Here is a 21,532-nt window from a genome sequence, read left to right on the forward strand (position 1 = left end):
TCCAGACGAGAAATGAGGAGCGGTTTAAAGTGTGTGTGTGTGTGTGTGTGTGTGTGTGTGTCAGGATTCTGTCTCCAGTGTTTTGGTTGTAATGTAGGAGGAGGAGGTGGTCGGGGGCGGGGCTACGTGGAGCTCGGCTGTAGCCAACCAGAGGTCATCAACTGCAGTCAAACAGAGAGAGGATTCAAACTGAGATTCTGCATCACAACATACAGCAGTCAGTACCTGTCTGTCTGCCCATCTGTCGGTAGCTGTCTGTCTTTGTGTCCCTCTCTTGATCATTTAAAAATGTTCTCAAATGAAGGCGGTCGGCCATTTTTAGTCAGTAAGTTTATGGCTACAAACTTCTGTACAGCCAGAATAAGTCTGAAGAGAACCAAAGATCTGACCGGGTATCGTTGGTTTCAGGCTTATTTAATTAGAGCATCTCTTTGGATACTAGATCCAAATGGAGCACACTATCAGAACTTCTCTCTGTGTGCCTCTGCAGAGTCCCTGGACCTGGTTTTGTCACAGGGTTGTGCTACGTCTCGTCACTGTCAGCAGACAGAACTTCCTGGCGTTGCGGTGGCTTGCTGTGGTTGGTCGCTGTGTAATAGCGGATGGCGGTGGGGGGGATCAGCCACTGCTGTCATCATCAGCTTCATCGCCAGCTGCTGGTTTTCTCTGCAGGGACTCAAAACACACTGATCGTGGACCACAGACTGAAGGTGACAGTGAGCATGTGCAGACATCATTTTCTGTTCACATGGTGTTTAATGACAGTTTGTTACTTTAGTTTTCTGGGCTGTAACTGGACTGGAATAACAATGACAGGTTTGAGGTTTGAGGTTTTTGTTGAGCCAGCTAACAGAGAGAAAGCCTGGATTTGTCAAACCTGCTTCAATATACACCCTTCTTGTTTGGAGCCAGTCATGGAACAAGAATTAAACTGGCAGTGTGAGGTGGAAATGTGAAACACTGAGGATGGACTTGTCAGTGAAGTAGGAGGAAGTTAAAATCTGGAACTGTGACATGATAAGAAGGCACCATTACTGATGTGAATCAGGCCTTTGTGATTTATCTATCTCTCATATTAGTAATACCAACATTAGTAATATTGAGAATAATGATGATAATAATTATTATTAAATATATTGTAATTGGCTGTTGCAGCCTGTGTTTCATGTTGTTTAATTTAAAAATCAACTTTATTCTGACAGTTGAAGGAAGTCATCTTTCTTTCTTTTGCAGGATTTTATTTGGACACTCACATGCACATTTATGAAAGAGTAATTTACGTAATAAACTTATCTCCTGCTTTGCTGTCCCAGTGTCCTAAATAGGCTGTATTTCTACCGTATCTCTGTGTATATTTAGATATTTATTCATTTTATATACAGTATATTTCCTCAGAAGAAAATAAAAAATAAAGGGAAACCGGTCTCTTTATTTATCTATTTGCTGTTTTTAAATGTGTATTTCTATACTGTCTACAATACATTACCTGTGAAGACATAAACGTGTAAACGATCTTTGCAACCCGGTGTATATATATATATATATATATATCCTTTTTTTATTCAGCGTATTTTGACCTTATTCGCTTGCCGTTACTGTAAACCTTTTTTTCACGCATGCGTAGATGTAGCTACGTGCTCTACAGCAGCACATTCAGGTCCTCTTGCTAGCTAAAGCTAGCAGGCTGATTTCCGTCTGCACTTTTAACGGTCCGATCCAGCACCAAGTTCATCCCTATTCAGACCCGATCCAGGCCGTTGAAACGATACCGGTTGTGATACGGAATTTTCGCTCACTGCAGAGGCTACAGATATTGCGGTTAGCATTGGTAGCTAGCTGTGGCTCCGCTTTAGCAGCAGAGAATCAAAACAGAGCTACCAGAAGCTAGCTGAAGCTAACGCTCGCTAGCAGCCTGATAGCTGGAAAACATGGCGACAGAAGAGAAGAAACCAGAGACTGAAAACATCAAACAGTCCTCTTCATCATCAGGATCTGGCAGTAAGGTGAGTCTGTCAGACTGACCGTGTTCAAAACGCGGGGACAGCAGGTCCAATAGGTCCGGTGACATGTCGGTTAGCTCCCAGTCAGCTGTAAACAAACCTGACACTGATCAGTGTTTTTAATGTAGAACCCATTTTGAACAATCACTAGAATCCACAATTTTAGGAAGTTTTAAGCCAAGTACATGAAACTAACACATAGGTGATATTTCTGTCATGTTTTCCCCCATTTAAGCTTTGACTACAGTTCTTTTAAAGACATCATTTATTTTTCTGCAACCGTTAAAAGGCACCAGATGATGAATGTGCTCCACCTCGTGTTTATCTTGATATGTTCAAATTCTAATAATCAGTTTCTGTAAATCTGGTTTTAACTTAATCTCCATTTGGATAAAAAAATCAGACTTGTGTTACAGACGAAAACCTGTGAAAGCTTTTTTGAGTTGTCTGCCTCTTTCCAGCTTTTGTCGGATGTGGGATGTGGTCAGGGTGGAATGAAAATAAAACAGTAATCTCAAGTATGTCGTCAGCAGAACACCTGCTCTCTTATATACCTCAGAATTAAAGCTCTTAATAACTGGATGGACTTTAGAAATCGGGTGTTTGTGTCTGCTGTAACTCTCAGGTGTGTGTGTTTACAGTCTAACCCTGCCAAACCAAACTACACAGTCAAGTTCACGCTGGCCGGACACACGAAGGCCGTCTCTTCTGTCAAGTTCAGCCCCAACGGAGAGTGGCTCGCCAGCTCCTGTGAGGAACACAAACACACCACACACACATTAACACTGCACAAATTTACACACTTAATCCAACATTGAATAGAAATAATTTGATGTGTTGAAAAGTCACTGTTTTATATCCTATCAAAAGATGGTTTGACACACAGATTTATAGCTCTGAATACTGATGACTGGCTGTGATGCTGTGATGCTGTGAGGTTGTAGTAACCATGGTAACATCTCTGTGCAGCTGCAGATAAGCTGATAAAGATTTGGGGAGCGTTCGATGGAAAGTTTGAGAAATCCATCGTCGGACACAAACTGGTGAGACGCCTCAGTCCTGATCCTGCTCTGAACACTGTCTGGACCTGGTTCTGATCCTGCTTCTGTGCGTGTGTGTGTTTAGGGGATCTCTGATGTCTCCTGGTCTTCAGACTCAAACCTGCTGGTCTCTGCCTCCGACGACAAAACATTAAAGATCTGGGACAACAACTCTGTAAGAGACACACTAACACACAACCTACATACAAAAGAGTCATTTCAGTGTTAACCGAGTTCTCTGATTGGTTACTTGGTTTGTTTCTGATGTTATGATCTAGATCAGAGTTGATCAAAGTCAGACAAAACCCTGTTTAATTGTTTCCATGCAGTCGAACTGCATCCATTAACAGTGTGCTGAATTAGCCGTTAGCAGCTCCTGTTTGTTTGTATGCCAGAACTCATGGATTATAAAACGAATGCTACTTTTATTAAGTTGGATTAACTTCAGTCTTGCTTTTTGGTAAACTGTTATTGATCACGCTGTCGCCAAAATAAAACCAATAACCACTAAATGTAAACTGCAGCCCTGGCAAACTTTCTGACAGCACACCTGACACGTGTGTCGGGTTGTTCCCTGTCGGCTAACGTCTCCTCTCCTTAAAACGTAGCAGCTGCTAGAAAAACTCAATGCAAACTGTTTCTATTCATTTTACTGGCTAGGTGCAACTTAAAGAGTAACTGCACACTGAAACATGTTTTTTGAGCTGTAATCTAAATCATATTGCTGTACTGTGATGAAACACATCAATGCTGGTGTTAATATTGACAATTCTTACCAAATTTATAAAAATCCGCATTTCATGGGTTGTAAACGGCTCAAACACGCCATCTACTGTTTAAAATCAGCCCTGGACTTTGCCAGCCGATGGTGACGTAGAGGCGACCGTTTGGGACAAAATTACATCATGAAATTAATTTTAAAAAAGGTCAGTCAGAGGTGGGCGGTACACCCCCCCGGGCCCCATGTCTTTGAGAGGGAGTCCGTGAAACCGCGCTCATCATTCACTAAAGTTTACACTATTGTGGCTAGCACGCTGTACATTAGCCTTCTAGCTAACGTTACGTTACCACTCAGAGACTGCGCCCATTCTCTCTTCAGAATCAGAAATAACTGTAACAGGCTGCACGCGCTGTCGGCACATAGGCACCTGCATTACCTCGGCTCTGAAAGCTCCGGCTTCAGGCATTAGTGGGGCTGGAGCTGATAGGGCTCGGGACCACCACCGTCCTCCACCACACTAAAGTGCTCTTCAGGGGACTCTGGAGGGGAGAAGTCCTCCACCTCAAAAAAGCCCTCTGCTTGCTCGAATATAAAGTACCAGACATTTATTATTTGAATTATTTGTTTTAATTTACAAATAAAGACACTTCAATCACAAACCGGGGCATAAAATAAACCAAAGTACAGGAAATAAAGGTTTTGACACTCAAAATTTCCTGGGGGAGACCCCCCAGACCCCCCAACATGCAAACACACACTATGTTTCCCTACCAGTATTGAAGTATTCATTATTATTATTATTAAATTATGAGAGCTCTGTGTAAAAGTTATAAGCGTTGTTGTAAAAACTATTTAGCTTAACTGTATTTTCTTTATTTGATGTTTGACGTTCAAAATGTATAAATATATAAATGTATGGTACTGAATCATAACGCAGGTCAGACATGATGATGTTCTCTAACTGGACCTCTTTCAAGTTTAATTGAGTACCTGGTTTAAAGTATCCACATCTCCATGAGCCGTGCTGCAGCTCCACCTGCTGGATGATTACAACAACATGCAGCTGTCTCTGATCCACATGAATCATAATGATTTAAAAAAAGTTCAGCTGTGTTTTGAGGCTGGTTTTATTTTCTTTGTCTGGAGTGTGATGTAAGGAGTTCTGATCGTGTTCGACAAATGTTTCATCAGTTTGTTTTGCTTGTTTGGTCTTATAAATCTGTGCTGGTCGAACATTTACATGTGCATGACACTAGAGATAACAAACTGCTGGATTTTACCTCGGCCTGCACAATTCATCAAATATTAATCCTGGTCGCGATTTTGTCTTCCAATGATTAAATAAACAAGATTGACAGCAATATTGATGTTTAAAATGCTCATATGTGATGTGTGATAGTGACGACAGATTTTACAGAAAGTGAAATCAGTGGATTTAGTGTAAAGTAAATGAGCTTCAAGTTATCAGAGCTGCTGTGTGACTGTTAATCTCTTGTCTGTCTCATCAGGGGAAGTGTCTGAAGACTCTGAAGGGTCACAGTAACTACGTCTTCTGCTGCAACTTCAACCCTCAGTCCAACCTGGTGGTGTCTGGATCGGTAAGCTGCTTCACCAGTTCACTGAGTTTCTCCTGAATCCTGCTCGTATAATAAATCAGACCTGACTGTTTGGTCTCTGTGTGTCTGCAGTTTGATGAAAGCGTTCGTATCTGGGATGTTAAGACCGGGAAATGTCTGAAGACGCTGCCGGCTCACTCTGACCCCGTCTCTGCTGTAAGTCCTGGAAAGTCCTTAGAAAATTAAGTTGGCTGTTGATCTTCCAGGACAAGTTCCGACCTCCGACCCTGTGTTTGTGTGTTCCAGGTTCACTTCAACAGAGACGGCTCGCTCATCGTCTCCAGCAGCTACGACGGTCTCTGGTTCGTTCTCACACACACACACACACACACACACACACACACACACACACACACATTATACATCCACACATTCACACACAAAGGAGCACAGAAACACAATGAGGTTTGATTATATTTTTTTCTGTCTCTCTGCAGTCGTATCTGGGACACAGCGTCCGGACAGTGTCTGAAGACTCTGATTGGTGAGTAAACCCACTGACACAATTACACACGTTTTTCCTGCATCTTAATTTGTTGAAGGAGCAGCTAAAGAAAGAATCATCAGGAAATGTGCACTGGTATCGTCAGGTTAGATAGCTAATCAGCTGTGGCACATTTAACGGCATATAAACGGTCCTGCAGATTTCACATACAACATGAAAACCCTTTTTGACTCTCTATTCTTGCAGTAAGACAATTACACTTCTGTAGTCTGCTTTTTTTCTTTACTTTATAACACTTCAGAAAGTACAAATATAAGTTACGTTTTTTTTGACCACACAATGAGACTAACTGTGATTTCACCTGGACATAAAATGTGTCCTAAAGTATGTCGTCCACAGGCCTGTTATTTATAGACATGTCAGTAACGTGTGTCTCTCCTCAGATGACGACAATCCTCCGGTGTCTTTTGTCAAGTTTTCTCCAAATGGGAAATACATCCTCGCTGCTACACTGGACAAGTCAGTACCACCACATGGACAGCAGGATAATGATTTCTCTGTTGCTGTAGATTTTTATAATTTTTACATTATGTGATTTGTGTTTCATAAAATTGTGAGCTCTGTGCATTTTAGCCCTACAAACTCTTACCTAGCTTCATGTCAACTACTGCTGTCAAAATTGGCCAAAAATGACGTTTATTGCGATTATTCCTTTAAAAAAACCCACAAATGTTCGAACTATTCGAATATCTATTTTTGCACAATATGTCCAGAAGAGGACATACCAACACAACGAGAGACAAACTTACTTGCAAAGATTGATTTAAACAGAAATGTGCCTTTTAAAAGATCCTACACCTTGCAAAATAAACAAATTCAGTAATTAGGTTACGTTAAAACGGTCATTCAGCGTTCCAAGCGAGCTGTGCTGTGACAGCCTTTAAAAAAAAAACATACTTACACCTGTCAGTTATGCTGGGGGTGAGAATCTCTCTGTCTGGCCGGGGCGGGATTTAAATTCTCCGACATCATTACCACACGCCACACGGTTGTTGTTTTAGCTTGTGTACCTAGTTTACCTAGTGTAATAATAACATCATTTGCACTTAGCTAAAGCTATTACTATTTAGCCTTACTAACTTTAGCTAGCTGTATGTTAACCATACTTTCCAGAAGTTAGGGTTATTATAACCTTACTACCTCAAAGCTAGCTAATTGATAATCTTACTAACTCTTAGCTAGAGTCACTTAAACTCTACTACCTTTTAGCTAGCATAATGATACATTTACTAACACCTAGCTAGGGCAATTTTAGCCTCATAGTCTTAATGCTAACTAGCCTCATGTTATCCTTACTGACTAAGCGACACTGTAACCTTTCTTGTCATTTACCCTGACTATTTTCACCATTAGCTAAAGTCTTTTTAACCTCAGCTTGTTCAACACAAGAGCTACCTAATATAAGTAACACTCAGCTAGCTTTTTGACAACCTTAACAGGCTTAACCTTTGCGTTGCCTTTCCTGAACGTGCCCTTTAATTCTGTCCTGCCCTTTGCTAAATGAAAATCTCTCAGGTTGCAGCGACTGTATGAAAGTAAATGTCTTTCTAACAATTAGCAGCCCTTCATGGTATTTTTCATACAGCTAACTCTGTATTCTCTTGTTCACAGCACATTAAAGCTCTGGGACTACAGCAAAGGAAAGGTACTGACTGCCTGTCCTGTCTGTCTGTCTACCAGTCTGTCTCTCTGCCTGTCTGTCCTCAGCATTATAACATTCTGTTTCTCCTCTATTTGTGTCTTCAGTGTTTGAAGACGTACACCGGCCATAAAAATGAGAAGTACTGCATCTTTGCCAACTTCTCTGTCACAGGAGGGAAGGTGAGCGTCTATGTTTGAGTTGTACACATGAAGCTTCTTGTCTCTAGTCTCTGAGTGTGTCTCCTAGTCAACTGATCCATGTCATCACCAGCATGTCCACTGACGAGAAACTAATTCAGTTGTGTTTAAATCCCCTACGTGTTTTCAAGTGTACCTGTAGTAAGTTCATGTTAAGGTTACCTCTTATCAGGATCAGGTGGTTTGACCTTTGACCTCTGTGTTTTAGTGGATCGTGTCGGGCTCTGAGGATAGCATGGTGTACATCTGGAACCTTCAGACCAAAGAGATTGTTCAGAAACTACAAGGACACACAGGTATGACCTTAACACCCTAACAAGTCTCTGACTGATATTACTCTGTTTCTAAAGCTCTCCTAGTCCCTGACTTGTCTTTGTCTCCTAGTCCCTGAAATCTGTCTTCTAGTCTTTGTCTTGTTGTGCCTTAATTCTTTATTAGTAGTGTCTGTCTCCTAGTCTTGTACTTCACCCCCTTGTTTCTGAATTTTTATCCTGGTCTTTGTCTCCTAGTCCCTGAGTTTGTCTACTAGTCACTGACTCTGTCTCCTGGTCCCTAAATGTTCCTTCTAGTCTTTGTCTCCCAGGCTCTGTCTTTGTTCTCCAGTGTCTGTAGCCTAGTCCCTGACATCGTCATCTAGTCCCTGATTTTTTTTTTCCTAGTCTTTCTCTTTCAGTGTCCGACTTTTGTCTACTCGTCTTTGTCTCCTAGGCCCTGCCTTTGATCACCAGTCTCTTTGTACCTCTGTGTCGTAGTCCCAGGCTTTGTCTTCTAGTTTCTGACTTCGTCTCTCCATGAATTTTTCTGCTAGTCTTTGTTTTTCAGTGTTTGACTTTGTTTCTTAGTCCCTACGTTTGTCCACCAATCTGTCTCAAGTCCATGATTTTATTTACTTATCTTGTATTTCACCCCTGTGGTTTCTAGATTTTTCTCCTGATCCCTGACTTTTCTCTCTGGTCCTAGTCGTCTGTGACTTCTGTCTACTAGTCTGTGTCTCCCAGTCCCTAACTTTGTTTATTAGTATCCGTCTCCAAATCTGTGACTCTGTCTACTAGTCGCTACATTTTTCCACTCGGCTTTGTCTTCTAGTCCAGGACTTTTTCTGCTGGTCTTATAATTCAACTCCTTCATTCTAGATTTGTCTCCTGGTCTCTGATTTTTCTTTGCCAGTCTCTTACTAGCTGTCTTTACCTTTCTTTTACTTTTCTTTCCCCCTTCTTTTATCCTAACTTTTACTTTTGCTGCAGAATACACGCTCTGTCTGATCAGGACTTGTTGATAACCTGAAGCAGAATAAGAAGCTGTTGTCGCTAACTTGTGTTTCTTTGTGTGCAGACGTGGTGATCTCGACCGCCTGTCATCCAACAGAAAACATCATCGCTTCAGCTGCTTTGGAAAACGACAAAACCATCAAACTGTGGAAGAGCGACTGTTAGACTGAAGGAGACCTGAACCCCGGAGACCCTCACCTGTCCTGTTTAACTCCACAGATTATGACTAATAACACACAGAAACACAGTTTATCTCATCTGATGTGAAAACACACAGAGCCATGAACACAGTCAGAACAGGTCCCAGTGTGTCCTGCTTTCAGCCTGTCCTCCCTTTCACATTAAAAGACTCAATACTTCAAAAGGACACAATTGTTTACCTTCTCTGAAAGGCTTTTACTGTTTAAAAAAATACAGAAATGTTTCTTTTTAAGGTTACATTTATATATGTAGTTTTATGTATGTTGTTTGGTGTAAGCATCTAAAACCAATCACTAAAAAACTATGGAGTAATAAATATTTTAAAAGCCACAGAAGGGAAGAAAAATGTGCTAAATCAAATAGTGAGCGACTCACGATGCACAGTTCACTTATTTATATTTTAATCTCCACATGGGGTTATTTTTCAGAACGTTCATGAACGCACCACGCATCTTTTCAACGTTAATTTTACCACAAAATCAGAGATGACTTAATGTTTATCGATTCCTTCTCTAAAGATAAACACGGAATATAAAAAAAGTTGATAAAACAAGTGGAAACAAAAAAAGAATCAGGAAACACAAGTCAAGAAAAGTCAACTTACAGTACCTGAAAACTGGACTTTACGTGGAAAAAAACAAGTGATCCTTTAAAAGAATTAAAATATAGGTAACAATTGATTGACAGTTACATTTTGGACACGCCTCCTGACCTCTGACTCATCAGTTGCTATAGTAACTGTGTGTGTGTTTGTGGCTCTCTGTCCTGTTTGAATGTCTAAAACCAGCAGCAGCTCTTCACCTTAAACATCATCACATTCTTAAAACTGTTCCGACAAACGTCAATCAACTGAACGAGAGAGAAAAAACAATGAATGTTGTTGGGAAGGATTTTTTCAGTTATTTGTAAATAAAGATTTTTTGACTATGAGCCGTCTTATTGTGTGTCATTGTATCACCAGAGAGAGTTTGTGGGATGATTTTAGTCTTACTGCTAACTAGCCTTATGTAAGCCTTGCTAACTCTTAGTGACATTTCAAACTTTACATTACATTTTTTTCACTATTGTTATGATTAGCTAAAGTCTTCTTACCACAGCCTTTAAAAAAATGCAAGTGAAAAGTCAAAATTTTGACTTTACTGGTAAAAAATGAACTGTGATAAAAGAATGCAATCTGCTTTACACTGGCTAAATGCTAATTAAAATGATTGATTTTCATGCTAGCAAAATTAATAATAATAATTAATTGGCAAGTTGGTAGAGGGTTGACTTTAGTTTGTGTTTGTGACCAGCTTGTTAATTATACAGACGTGAACGCAAAGATTAAAAATGGACTTGAGTCAGATCAGTAGACACATGAAAAAAGGTTTTTATTCAGTTAAAGATAACAGATGCATAGTTTAAACTCCTTATTTTTCTTCGGTTGTCACTGTAAGCTTTACCTCAACGCTTCCTCTAAAGTTCAGACAGAAAACCTCTTTGTTTGGTTTCTTCTCATCTGAGCGTCCGTCAGTCCATCAGCTTCCCAGTTTTCCAGCCTTCCAGTTTTCCAACTCTTTTCAGCAACATCTCAGGTCTTTGATTGGATTGAACATGTTAGCTTTTCACACTTGAACCAAACTCTTGAAAAAACGTCCACACTCAATGAGTGAACATTTGAATTCTGTTTCATTTTCTTCCCACAGTCAAAATGATTCCTGAGTTTCAAACTTGAAGACAGTTTCTAATCGTGCAAATACAAGCTCAAGATCAAAAATAGCTAAAGTCACTCTAGCAGGAACTAACCATAATGCTCCTATCAAGCAGTTAAAACTATTATGTCATTGTATTGCCATGAACAGAATAAAAGCTGGGATTAGTTACCGGGGGCCAAATTCCTCACAAAAAGTGTGATAAATATATATTTATATTATTATATATATATTTATATATTTTTTAAGCAAAGTTGCTCAGAGAGGAACCTAAAAAACCCTGAGACACAAACAACAGCTGCACACAGAAACAAACTTAGGCCTTTAGTTTTTACATGTTAAAAAAGGTAAACCTTGGTGTAAACCACCTTGAAATGTCTCTGTAGTTTCTGCGGTGAAACAGGTCTGTAAACTACAATTTGAACCAGGAAGGTCCTGGTTTTGACTCAAAACAGATAGCAGCACCAGTCCAAAAACTGTAGCTAACTGTTACAGCAGCTAACTTACAGCTTTAAGGTAACTGTTATAGCTGTAAGTAAATAACAGTTGCATCAGTCAGCTAACTGTTCATTTACGGTTACAGCAGTCAGCTATCTGTTGCAGCAGTTAGCTAATTGTTACAGCTTTCAGCTAACAATTCCATTGGTATCTAACTAGCAATTTGTGTCACAGTAGTTAGCTAACTGTGAAAGCCGTCAGCCAACTGTCAAAACACCTTGCTAAATGTTAGCTAACTGTTAAAGCAGTAAGCTAACTGTTTTAGCTTTTAAATAACTGTTTGGTTAATGTTACAGCTGTAAGCTGTTACAGAAGTGAGCTTATGTTGACAACAGTCAGATAATAGTTAACTAACTTCTGTAACAGTAACCTAACTGTTACAGCTTTAAGCTAACTGTTAGGTTACTGTTAAAGCAGTAAGCTAACTGTTTTAGCTTTTAAATAACTGTTTGGTTAATGTTACAGCTGTAAGCTGTTACAGAAGTGAGCTTATGTTGACAACAGTCAGATAATAGTTAACTAACTTCTGTAACAGTAACCTAACTGTTACAGCTTTAAGCTAACTGTTAGGTTACTGTTAAAGCAGTAAGCTAACTGTTTTAGCTTTTAAATAACTGTTTGGTTAATGTTACAGCTGTAAGCTGTTACAGAAGTGAGCTTATGTTGACAACAGTCGGATAATAGTTAAGTAACTTATACTGTAACAGTCACCTATTTGTTACAGCTTTAAGCTAACTGTTGGGTAACTGTAGTAGCTGTAAGTTAACTTATAGAGCAGTAAGCTAACAGTTTCATTGGTCAGCTAACTGGTAATTTACGGTTACAGCAGTTAGCTAACTTTGACAGCTGTCAGCTAACAATTCCATTATTATTTAACTCTCAATTTTTGTCACAGTAGTTAGCTCTGCTTCAACAACTGTTGAACAACTTCAACGACTGTTGAAGCAGAGCTAGTTTTACTCTTTCAGGTGGCGGTAAAATGAAAGCAGCATGAAGCTTTGGGCAGCGGTCAGGTAGGTAAAGGATTTGAGCAGGACCAATTCAAACCAGTCCAAACTGGTCTTTACAAAGAGTATCCAGCATTTGTAACTGGAGTGGAGTGTGAAATCCAGACAGACCAGTCCAAATTAAAAAAAAAAAAGAAACGAAAAAAACCCTGACAATCGAAATCTGTTTTAAAAAATATGTCCCATGTGCACCATTACATGTGAGCATCTGGTGGACAGCAGAGTCCAGACAGACCAGTCTTACACCCAGCTGAACCAGTCCAAACCAGTTCAGACCAGTGGAGTCCAGCGCAGTGTGCCAATGGAGATGAGGGTCTGGCAGGTAGCGGAGTCCAACCAAACAGACTCCACTAGATTAAAGTGCAGGAAGCCGAGAGCGAATCCACAACCAACATCTGACAGGTGATGTTTACCTAGTAGCACCCGAGACACGCCAACCAAGAGGGCCCACAGGTAGAGCAGGATTCTGAGGGGCACCTGGAGGACAAGCAGACTGTATTACTACACTGAAGGCAGAATTACTTCCAACACAGAGAGAGCCTGAACATCAACAAGATTCATGATAATAATGATAAACCTACCGCCAGCACCAGGTGGTTCAGCAGAAACTTGGACACCATGACGGCTCGGCTGGCATGGGCTGCTGGGAAAGAATACATGTCCATGGCAATGTAGTCCAAAAACCCCGGAGGGAAATCCCACGGTCCTCTGCGTTTGACCAACTTCTGCATCCCAGCGACTGTCATCAGATCTAGGATCAGAGCTGCAGGAGAGAAAGACAGGTTAAGTGTTGGACAGCTGATCGTTCACATGACATCTACTCCCTGTCTGTGCATCCTGCCTGGCTCTTGTAATGCTTAGATTCTCACCCAGCAGCAGGTTGACGAGGACTTCCTGTCCTGCCATCGTGTTGCTCATCCACAGACATATCAGAGTCCCTAAGAGCCAGGGGAGGGCGTGCCCGGTGAGGGCCAGCAGGGTCACCATGGAGCGCAGTGGGGCCCCAGAGCCCTGGACCCCGGCGCACACACCAAGACGCTTCGACAGGCTGATGTCGATGGCCAGCAGAGAGTTGATGGCGATGCCTCGAAACGATGGATTCAGCTGCATACAGTCCTCCTTCACCACTCCCTCAGCTGCTGAGCCCCCCTCTGAGGAGTCCCTCGACCCCCTGAGGACAGAGAAGCACCAAAGCAGTGTCAACAGAAATAGACCTTTTGTAAATAAGTTCCTTTTCCAAACCAAAATCAGCTGTTAAGATTATCTTTCTCTTTTTACCTGACAGGCTTGTCTACCTGGGCCAGAACAGGTTAGTTTTTTTGTGTTTTTGTTTGATAAAGAAATGTTGTGTTGAGTCTGAACTAACCATTTAAAGCACCAAACTTACACAATTACACAAACATACTAACCGATCAAGGCAGAGATAATCAGCGTTGTGTCAGGTAAAAATGCTGTTTTTGTCAATGGAGTCTGGTGGCTTTGAAGACAGTGATATTTCAGGTTTAAAAAAAGGGTCTTGCTCTTAAACTAGAAGGTCTGTATCTGTAGGGATCCTTTCTGTATGTTGTCAGACACTTAGAATAACAAACTGAGCCAGTGGCAAATACAAGAACTTTAAGCAGACGTACTTTGATCTGATACAATTCCCCCAAGAATGAAGTAGTAGCCGTTACAACCCGTTCCACAGGTGCCACCTGAAGATATCCACCAAAGCCATTTCAAAACTTACTGTACTCTTCTTGAACATGTAAATATTGAGCCCAGATTTAAAAGACAAAAGATTTACTCCTTAATGTTTGCCATAAACTGCAGCTAAACTACATTAGTTAACGTCATGTTCTAACACCAGCGTGCACCTGTCCCTGAACGCTTTTGTGTCTAGTTTACAGCTTCTGTGTTTTCTCTAAATAGGCTGAATAACTTATTTTTCTTGGAGAATGTTTCTAGTTTTATAAAGTCCTGAATTATCTAAATCTAACACAAAACTGAAGCCACCAGGACTGACTGTGTGAATATTGAGAGCAGGAAGCTGCGGGTTCAAGTTCAAGATCAGCTCCAGGATCAGCGGTTGTATTCAGACTCTAAATGTGAGCTGTGATTTCATTGGGCCGAGCCTCTGAGTCTTACCTCACCCCCGGGTCCTCCTGCTGACTCTGCTGTCTGAACGCGGCTCTCCTCGGACCTCCGCTCCCCCTCCCCTCCCCCGACCCCTGCTCCCTGCGGGGGGGCTGGTTCAGGGACAGAAACTCGGGCCGGTTCAGGACGTTGTTCCGGTCTCTGGCCCGGCTCCGAGCCTGGCTGCCGGGCATGACGGCGGTCGGTCCGGAGGTGTTGGAGGTGCGACGGTTTGCTGCAGGACTGTGTCGGATCAGGTCTGAGACTCTGAGGGACTCTGCTATAAATAGACCCGCTGGCCTTCTTCTTCTGCTGTCAGCTGTTCAGAGAGAGAGAGAGTGGGAGAGAGAGGGAGGCTGGAAAAACACTGAACACACACAAACACACACACACTGTACAATACAGGCCAACAGACCACACCATCGTATTAAAGGAACACTCCTTCAGTTTCACATGTCAGAGGTCAGTGTGCGAGTCGTGTGTGCTGTGTTCAGGATACATCACAGTTATCGTAATAACCAGCTTCCAAACATACAGAGTTATGACTACTAGTAGAAAGACATGTTGGATCCACTTTTTTTGAGATCTGTTTCCTGGTTCCGGCTAAAGATCCACCTGCCAGCCCCTCTGGCTGTCCCACTGTCAAATCATCAAGAACACAAGGGCTCTGATGTGGATTTTTTTTCAACACCAAATTGTGCACTTTCTCTGAGTCAGCGTGTCTGAAGACCTTCCTGTGGGACGTATCCACAATCAGGCGAAATTGGTGACGTATAGACGGTGGTTTTCCTGCCTCTGACTCAAAGCAAATATTCCTTTGAACTAATGACGAATTTCCAGGTAAAGTGTGATGTCAGGATAGTTTATCCCATTCCTTATCTTTATGCCATTTTGAGCCTCAATATTTAGCAATTTGGCCGTCGCCTTCTTGTTTTTTTTTGGAGCCAAAAGGGACCATATATAAGGGTGGAGCTAGAGAGGATTGAAGGGTTAACTAATGCTAAATTATCAGCTAATGCTAGCACTAGGTTGGTTAACATCCATAATTGATTGTTAATTGGGATGCTTATTCTTGCTAGCAAAAGAAAAAGACTTTAGACTAAATGTGCCCACTAAAAAAAAGAGCAAACAACTCCTCAGAGTTTACAGTCTATGGGACCATAGTTTACCAAATGAACATCATGCTGTCTTGAAGAAGACTTGAAACTAGAGATTAAGACCACAAACTCATTAAAAAATGTTTACTGGGTTAATAAATCAAGTGAGAAATAGTGTCATTGTCTCATAGACTTCTATACAATCAGACTTTTTTTTGCAACCTGTGGAGTCTCTTCTGTTTTAAGATCCGGAGGCTTTAAAAGATGAGGTGATTTTGACCTGAATTCAGGTTATCTCCACCTCAGATTTTGTTTGTAACGACTGTAAATGACAATGAAGGACTGGAGGGATGATACATTATCAACACATCATTTAACATCTGCATCACATCTTGTCACATCTGTTTCTGGCTTCAGATAGGCGATTTGAACTGTGCACTTCTGCTACCAACAGCCCAGAGAGTCTGCAGGTTCAGTGTTCATATAGAATATCATCTGGCTGCTAAACTGGACCAGACTGGACCCAGTCCAGGCTAAATACAGAACAGTCCAGCTTCCCCCCGCACAGCCTCTCCCTTTGCAAAAATGTTTGACTTCACACCAAATGTTAAAAATATAAATGCATTATATTTTATTTTACATTATATACTGTAATCTCCCTCACACGGTGATGTGAATGACAGGAATATAAATACCTGATCCATTTATAACTCTTTAACAGTGTTGTGACCAAGTCATCTTTTCTCAAGTCCCAAGTAAGTCTCAAGTCATTTGGTCCAAGTCTCAAGCAAGTCTCGAGTCATTTTTTCCTGGGCAAGTCAAGTCAAGTCAAGTCACAGGTTATGTCCTGTAAAGTCAAGTCGAGTCCTTACTTTAGGCAAATCAAGTCCCAAGTCGAGTCACTTTTTTTCCACCCTAAATACAGCACTCTTACCTGTAGTATCCAGTCTTTATAAAGAGAAAAGACAAAGTATTAGTAGCCCGTCTAATAATGATATTGTCCACATCTCTGCTCTTTAATCTCCCATCTTAAACAGTGATTCTACAGTTGCCGCAAAAACATAACAAGCATATGTGAAAGCAGAGTTCAGTCTCAGTCTGTACATGTGAACTCAGATGTGTAAATGTTAACAAAAATCTGTGAACATGTCCTCAAAAACTGTAATAAACTCTTTAACTTTTTAGAGGAACCTTTGTAACTTTGACGTTTGTTCCTACACGGACCGGTTTTGACTCGCACCGTTGCTATTGGATGCAGAAGCAGCTTCTGTGGCATGCTAACAATGCTAACAGCTACTAAAATAACGGAGAAAAGAGGGTAACATATGTTTACATGCTGACGTTGTAACGGTTTGGGCGCAGTGACGTTATCACTAAGGTAAACGTCAGCTACGTGTTTATATAGGAAGCTAACTGAGCTGGCAGCAGGATTAGCTGTAGCGTCTTTGAATTTAACGGTGGTCAGCAGTCTCAACAACCAGCTGCTAACAGCCGTTGGCTCGTCCTTCAGAGTAAACGGAGAGTCTCCGTTGGCTTAACGGCTGGTCCGACAGAAGAAATCAGCTGTGAAAGATTTGGTGAATTTACGGAAGCCGACATGGATTAAAGAGCGTGAGTCTGGGGCATGTTTACACATAGTGAACCCGGGTTAATTAGATGTTTTATGAATGTTGAATAAAAGCTCTTCTGATTTGACAGGATTAAACGTGTCAGTCCAATATGTCACATTTTACTTCATTAAGCTTGGCACCTGAACGCTTCATTAAAATAAGAAACATATTCTACAGATACCTCTTTTAATTAATTACTTATTTATACTGTCTATGATAAATCATCGTTACTCAAGCGTCAGTGTAAAAGCAAGGATTTAACTGTTTTAGTTTGTTTAGCTGGAGCATTTTTGAGCTATTTTGTGAAGGACTGCAACTAATAACTAATAACTATTTTTTTGAAAGATTAATACGCTAATTATTTCCTCCATTAATCAAATCAATGTTCGGTTTGTAAAATAATTAAAAGTAAATTAACCAATGTGTGTTTAACCAACAGTCAAAAATATCTAAACTATTTTAGAACAGTTTAGAATTGGATCCAGTTTAAACTCACGGCTCTCTGACCTGGTTTTGTTCTTCAGGTTCTGCCCCATCAGATGACCTGCTGGACTCTTCAGGTGTTTGACCATGACTGAGATAGACCTGGACATGATCCGGTCCAGACCCCTGTCCAGTCTGCTTCCTGACATTTCTCCTGCCACCATGCTAGTTTATGGAGCGCTGACACCTCCAGCATGTCGGACTCTGATCCAGCTGCTGTGAAGGGTCAGAGAGCTGCAGAGGATCCTCCTGGTCCCAGTCGCCCCCCCCTGGCAGAGAAGGCCCTGTCGGAGGCCTTCGCCCGGCTGCGGTACCGGGACACGTCGCTGCTGATCTGGCAGCAGCAGCAGCAGGACCTGGAGATGGCCCCGCCCTCAAACTACCTGAACCGCAGCCAGTCGGCCTGGTACAGCAGCTTCGGGAACCAGGCCGTGGTGGTCCGGGACAAGAGGAACCTGGAGGACGCAGAGGGACGGTCAAGGATCTGCAGCGTCATGTAAACAAAAAACAGGAAACCTGAACAGACTGAAGACGCCATGAAGCTCTGAGTGGATTTAAATGGTCCAGTGACATTTTATTTTACAGGTGGATCATTTCAAACACGTTTCCTGGAAAGAAAGACGTCATTTAGTACTTTGGAGCTTAAAAAGGCTCAATTTTCTGCACGTTTTTATTTTTGATCCTTTACTGTGACGCCTCTCCTGTGAGGTGAGCAGTATATCTCTTGTTTTTCAGTGTTTCACGAGAAAAAGTCTAAAAGTGATGGAGATAAAAACAAACTTTTTACCTGTTTCCTCTCAAGGGTCTCATGACCCCTGAGATTAAACTTCATTTAAATTCATGATAAAATGTATTTATTTTAGGAAAGTTTAGAGAACATGCCCAAATGTATGTTCGGCTGATTCTGAGTTACACTAGGAATTAACTGTAATATATATCAACTAATTCCTTTAATTAGAACCAAATTATTGAGTTAAATCTGAAGATCTGAAATGTCATGTAAGAGGAAAAGTGTCACATGAAGCGAAGAGAAGTCACAGAAGTTTCTTTTTAAACTCTCCTGGGCTGAAGTGTTTCCTCTTCCTGTGACATCACAGTTTCAGTTAAATAAAGTTTTAACACTAAGGTTCGAGCTTTGGTGGTTTATGATCGAGTTCCTCAGAAGACAAAACGGATATGAGTTTAGTTAGTGAGTTTGTTTTGTCTTTTATTTAAAGTATTGTCTGGGAGTGTTGGTGAAAGGGCATTGTGGAAAATGTAGCAGCTATAAAAGGATCCTGATTTAAAGTGTTAAAACTCGTCTCCAGATTCTGTTTTTTACTGCAACAATACATTTTATTCTTGTGAGGGGCGTTGTTGTTGGTCCTGAGTCAAGTTTGAGTCCTTGGTATCTCCCAAATCCAAGTCCTATAGTTTTTTTGTTTTTGAGTCCTGAACAAGTCTCTGCTTTATGATCGTCCGCTATCAGATTATATATCCGACAATTTACATGTATTGTATTGTAGACTCCACATAGCACCTGGGCGCCTCCCTGTGGAGGTTTTTTCAGGCACAAGGGGTAGATCCAAAACCCACTGGAGGGATTATATATCCCACCTGGCCTGGGAACGCTTCAGGATCCCCCAGGAGGAGCTGGAAAATGTAGCCTGATGTCACCACGACCCGGCCCCGGATAAGCGGAGGAAAATGGATAGCACCTTTGAGTCACCAGATACCACGTTTAAGTCCGTGTCATATGACTGTTTACTTTTAAACATGAAAGTTCCTAAAATGAAAAGCAGTTTGTTACTGATGGATGGAGTTCAAGACAGGAAGCAACACAAAACCTTTTATTTAAATGCTATGACATCGTTCCTGCTCGTTTTTCTCTGTATCATTCCAATTTTAGACCTCCTGATAGAGTTTGGGGGCAGAAGAAGGTGGTGAAATACAAAGGTTGTGGTGGGATCCAGCCATCGCAGCTGACTTACAAAAACTTTTGTCTTCCTTAACACTGATAGAAGAACCTGGCTCCTCTCCAGCCCCTCCCTTTTGTCCAAATATGGTCATTCCTGGCTACAGAAAACCAACATGGCAGCAGCTTGTATGCCGAACTCGAGGCTTCAGAAAGGCAGTTGAGAAACCTCGGGTGACTTCCCGGTGGCTGTGTCTGTTACTTATAGTCTACCTGCTAAACATTAGCATGCAATTAAAGCCTCACGCAGATGCTATCATAGCTGTTGACCTACGCTTGTATTTACGGGGACATGAGGCTGATCACACACACATTGTGGGGACTCGCCTCCCAGCAGGTCCTCACAAGGTTAACAAGTTTAGGGTTCAGATCATTGACTGGATATAGGAGAGACTTAAAACTAGCAATAGACACAACAAACTCATTGGTTTAATGTTTACTGAGGGAATCAATGAAATTAAAAGTAAGCTAATTTCCTCATAGAAATTAAAGTCGAGGTGAAATGAAAAATGTCATTTAAATCCTTTTAGATCACATCCCCGGTAATATTGTGCATCTATTTGACAATATAGGCCCAAAAAAATATACAGAAAATCAATTTCTTCGTATACTTATATCAAAATCTGATCATTTTTTCTTCCGGTAAAACTAAATTTCACGCTTGCTTATGTAAGTTAGCACCAAACAATTTCAACCAATCAATCTGCAAGATTTAGCCGCAGAGCACCAAGAACGCTCGGTCAGTTAGCTAGCTGCTGCGCTGTGGAGAACGTCTGTCTACGCCCACTTCTCAACGATCAAATCAAATCCCTCTAATGATATGTCCCGCCTGCACGTCCTGTTTCACTCGGAAATACGTCACGATACGGAAGCTAGATACTCTCGAAATGCCGTTTCAGCTCGACTTTAATGACACAAAACTTTGTTTTGCAACCACTGAGGTCGCCCCCTGCTGGCCATGAGAAAGAATGGAGCTATTTCAGCATCAGCGTCACTTTTAAAGCTCCTGTGAGGAACTCTCAGTTTGTGTTGATTTTGGCGCCCCCTGTGGACAAAGCCGTACCTCTAATCTCTTTGCTTATTTTGTCCTGTTCATGCTTAAGTGGTGGTTTTTAACAAAAAATCTCCTCCTGCTTCCTTTAACAGTCATATATAGCACTCACTTTACACTGGAAAATGTAAACAAAGGCAGCGTACAGTTAATCGCCTCGTCTGACACCTACCGTCCGGCAGCGCTTTCAGACATTAAAAATAACTACATAGAAATAATCAATCTTGTCGCTGATGGTCTGGTTTGCTTTTGTAGGTCAGTTAGAGTAACAGGAATTAATTTCAGTCTGTTTCATAACCAGCAAAAAACTCCTCACAGGAGCTTTACAGTCCACTTCTGATGTGCAGTCTTTAATGGAAACTGTAACATTTTCAGATAAAAACGAGACAAATGTCCATAAAGTTAAGAACATGTAAATTATTATAAGTAAAAAAAAATAAAAAATAAAACTGCGTCTTTGTAATATCACAATTTTTTTTAAATAAAAAAGGTAAAAAAAAAAAATGTTGGTACATTAATAAAAACAAGATAACATGAATGAACAAGAAAATACAATAAATAAAATTTAGTTTGACTCCTTTCATATTGACAAGTTGGCCAATCATCAATACAGTCATGTGATCACCTATCAGCCAATCAGACGAGAGCTTCTCTCGTATTTAATGTTGTGTGAATGAGAGTCGAGTCAGCGTGTCAGTTTATGTGTTTATTTATGAAAACAAAGGAACTCAGAAAATAAGGATCCCATATCAGTAATTACATCAAATAATTCACTTGTTGGTTTTCGTCGGTTCGTCCTCTCTCTCTCTTTCTCTCTCTCTCTCTCTTTGAGTCTC

General features: G+C 41.1%; 3 protein-coding genes across 4 annotated transcripts; 2 read left to right on the forward strand and 1 right to left on the reverse strand.

The window, feature by feature from the left end:
- Positions 1 to 1,642: 1,642 nt before the first annotated feature.
- LOC138610896 (WD repeat-containing protein 5-like) lies at positions 1,643 to 10,120 on the forward strand. Its single transcript, XM_069683764.1, has 13 exons — positions 1,643 to 2,003; positions 2,642 to 2,750; positions 2,970 to 3,043; positions 3,126 to 3,215; positions 5,270 to 5,359; positions 5,450 to 5,533; positions 5,624 to 5,679; positions 5,815 to 5,861; positions 6,266 to 6,341; positions 7,494 to 7,527; positions 7,629 to 7,703; positions 7,930 to 8,017; positions 9,054 to 10,120. The coding sequence occupies exons 1-13, from the start codon at positions 1,929 to 1,931 to the stop codon at positions 9,152 to 9,154; spliced, it is 999 nt and encodes a 332-aa protein (XP_069539865.1). The 5' UTR covers positions 1,643 to 1,928; the 3' UTR covers positions 9,155 to 10,120.
- A 421-nt stretch (positions 10,121 to 10,541) lies between these two features.
- LOC138610897 (inactive phospholipid phosphatase 7-like) lies at positions 10,542 to 14,695 on the reverse strand. 2 transcript variants are annotated; one of them, XM_069683766.1, is made up of 4 exons: positions 14,519 to 14,695; positions 13,256 to 13,505; positions 12,968 to 13,149; positions 10,542 to 12,863 (listed from the first exon to the last, which is right to left on the reverse strand). In XM_069683766.1, exons 1-4 carry the CDS (start codon positions 14,693 to 14,695, stop codon positions 12,657 to 12,659), a joined length of 816 nt encoding a protein of 271 aa, XP_069539867.1. In that variant the 3' UTR covers positions 10,542 to 12,656. The 2 variants fall into 2 exon arrangements, with proteins under 2 accessions (XP_069539867.1, XP_069539866.1); XM_069683765.1 differs by having other exon boundaries at positions 13,256 to 13,557; positions 14,514 to 14,695.
- A 2,210-nt stretch (positions 14,696 to 16,905) lies between these two features.
- Positions 16,906 to 18,967, forward strand: LOC138610901 (putative uncharacterized protein BRD3OS). Its single transcript, XM_069683769.1, has 2 exons — positions 16,906 to 17,209; positions 17,733 to 18,967. The coding sequence occupies exon 2, from the start codon at positions 17,886 to 17,888 to the stop codon at positions 18,189 to 18,191; it is 306 nt and encodes a 101-aa protein (XP_069539870.1). The 5' UTR covers positions 16,906 to 17,209; positions 17,733 to 17,885; the 3' UTR covers positions 18,192 to 18,967.
- Positions 18,968 to 21,532: the final 2,565 nt, after the last annotated feature.

The sequence above is a fragment of the Semicossyphus pulcher genome, unplaced genomic scaffold (assembly GCF_022749685.1).
Source record: "Semicossyphus pulcher isolate SPU_LCO1_2020_fin unplaced genomic scaffold, fSemPul1.0.p SCAF_6, whole genome shotgun sequence".
NCBI classification, from domain to species: domain Eukaryota; kingdom Metazoa; phylum Chordata; class Actinopteri; order Labriformes; family Labridae; genus Semicossyphus; species Semicossyphus pulcher.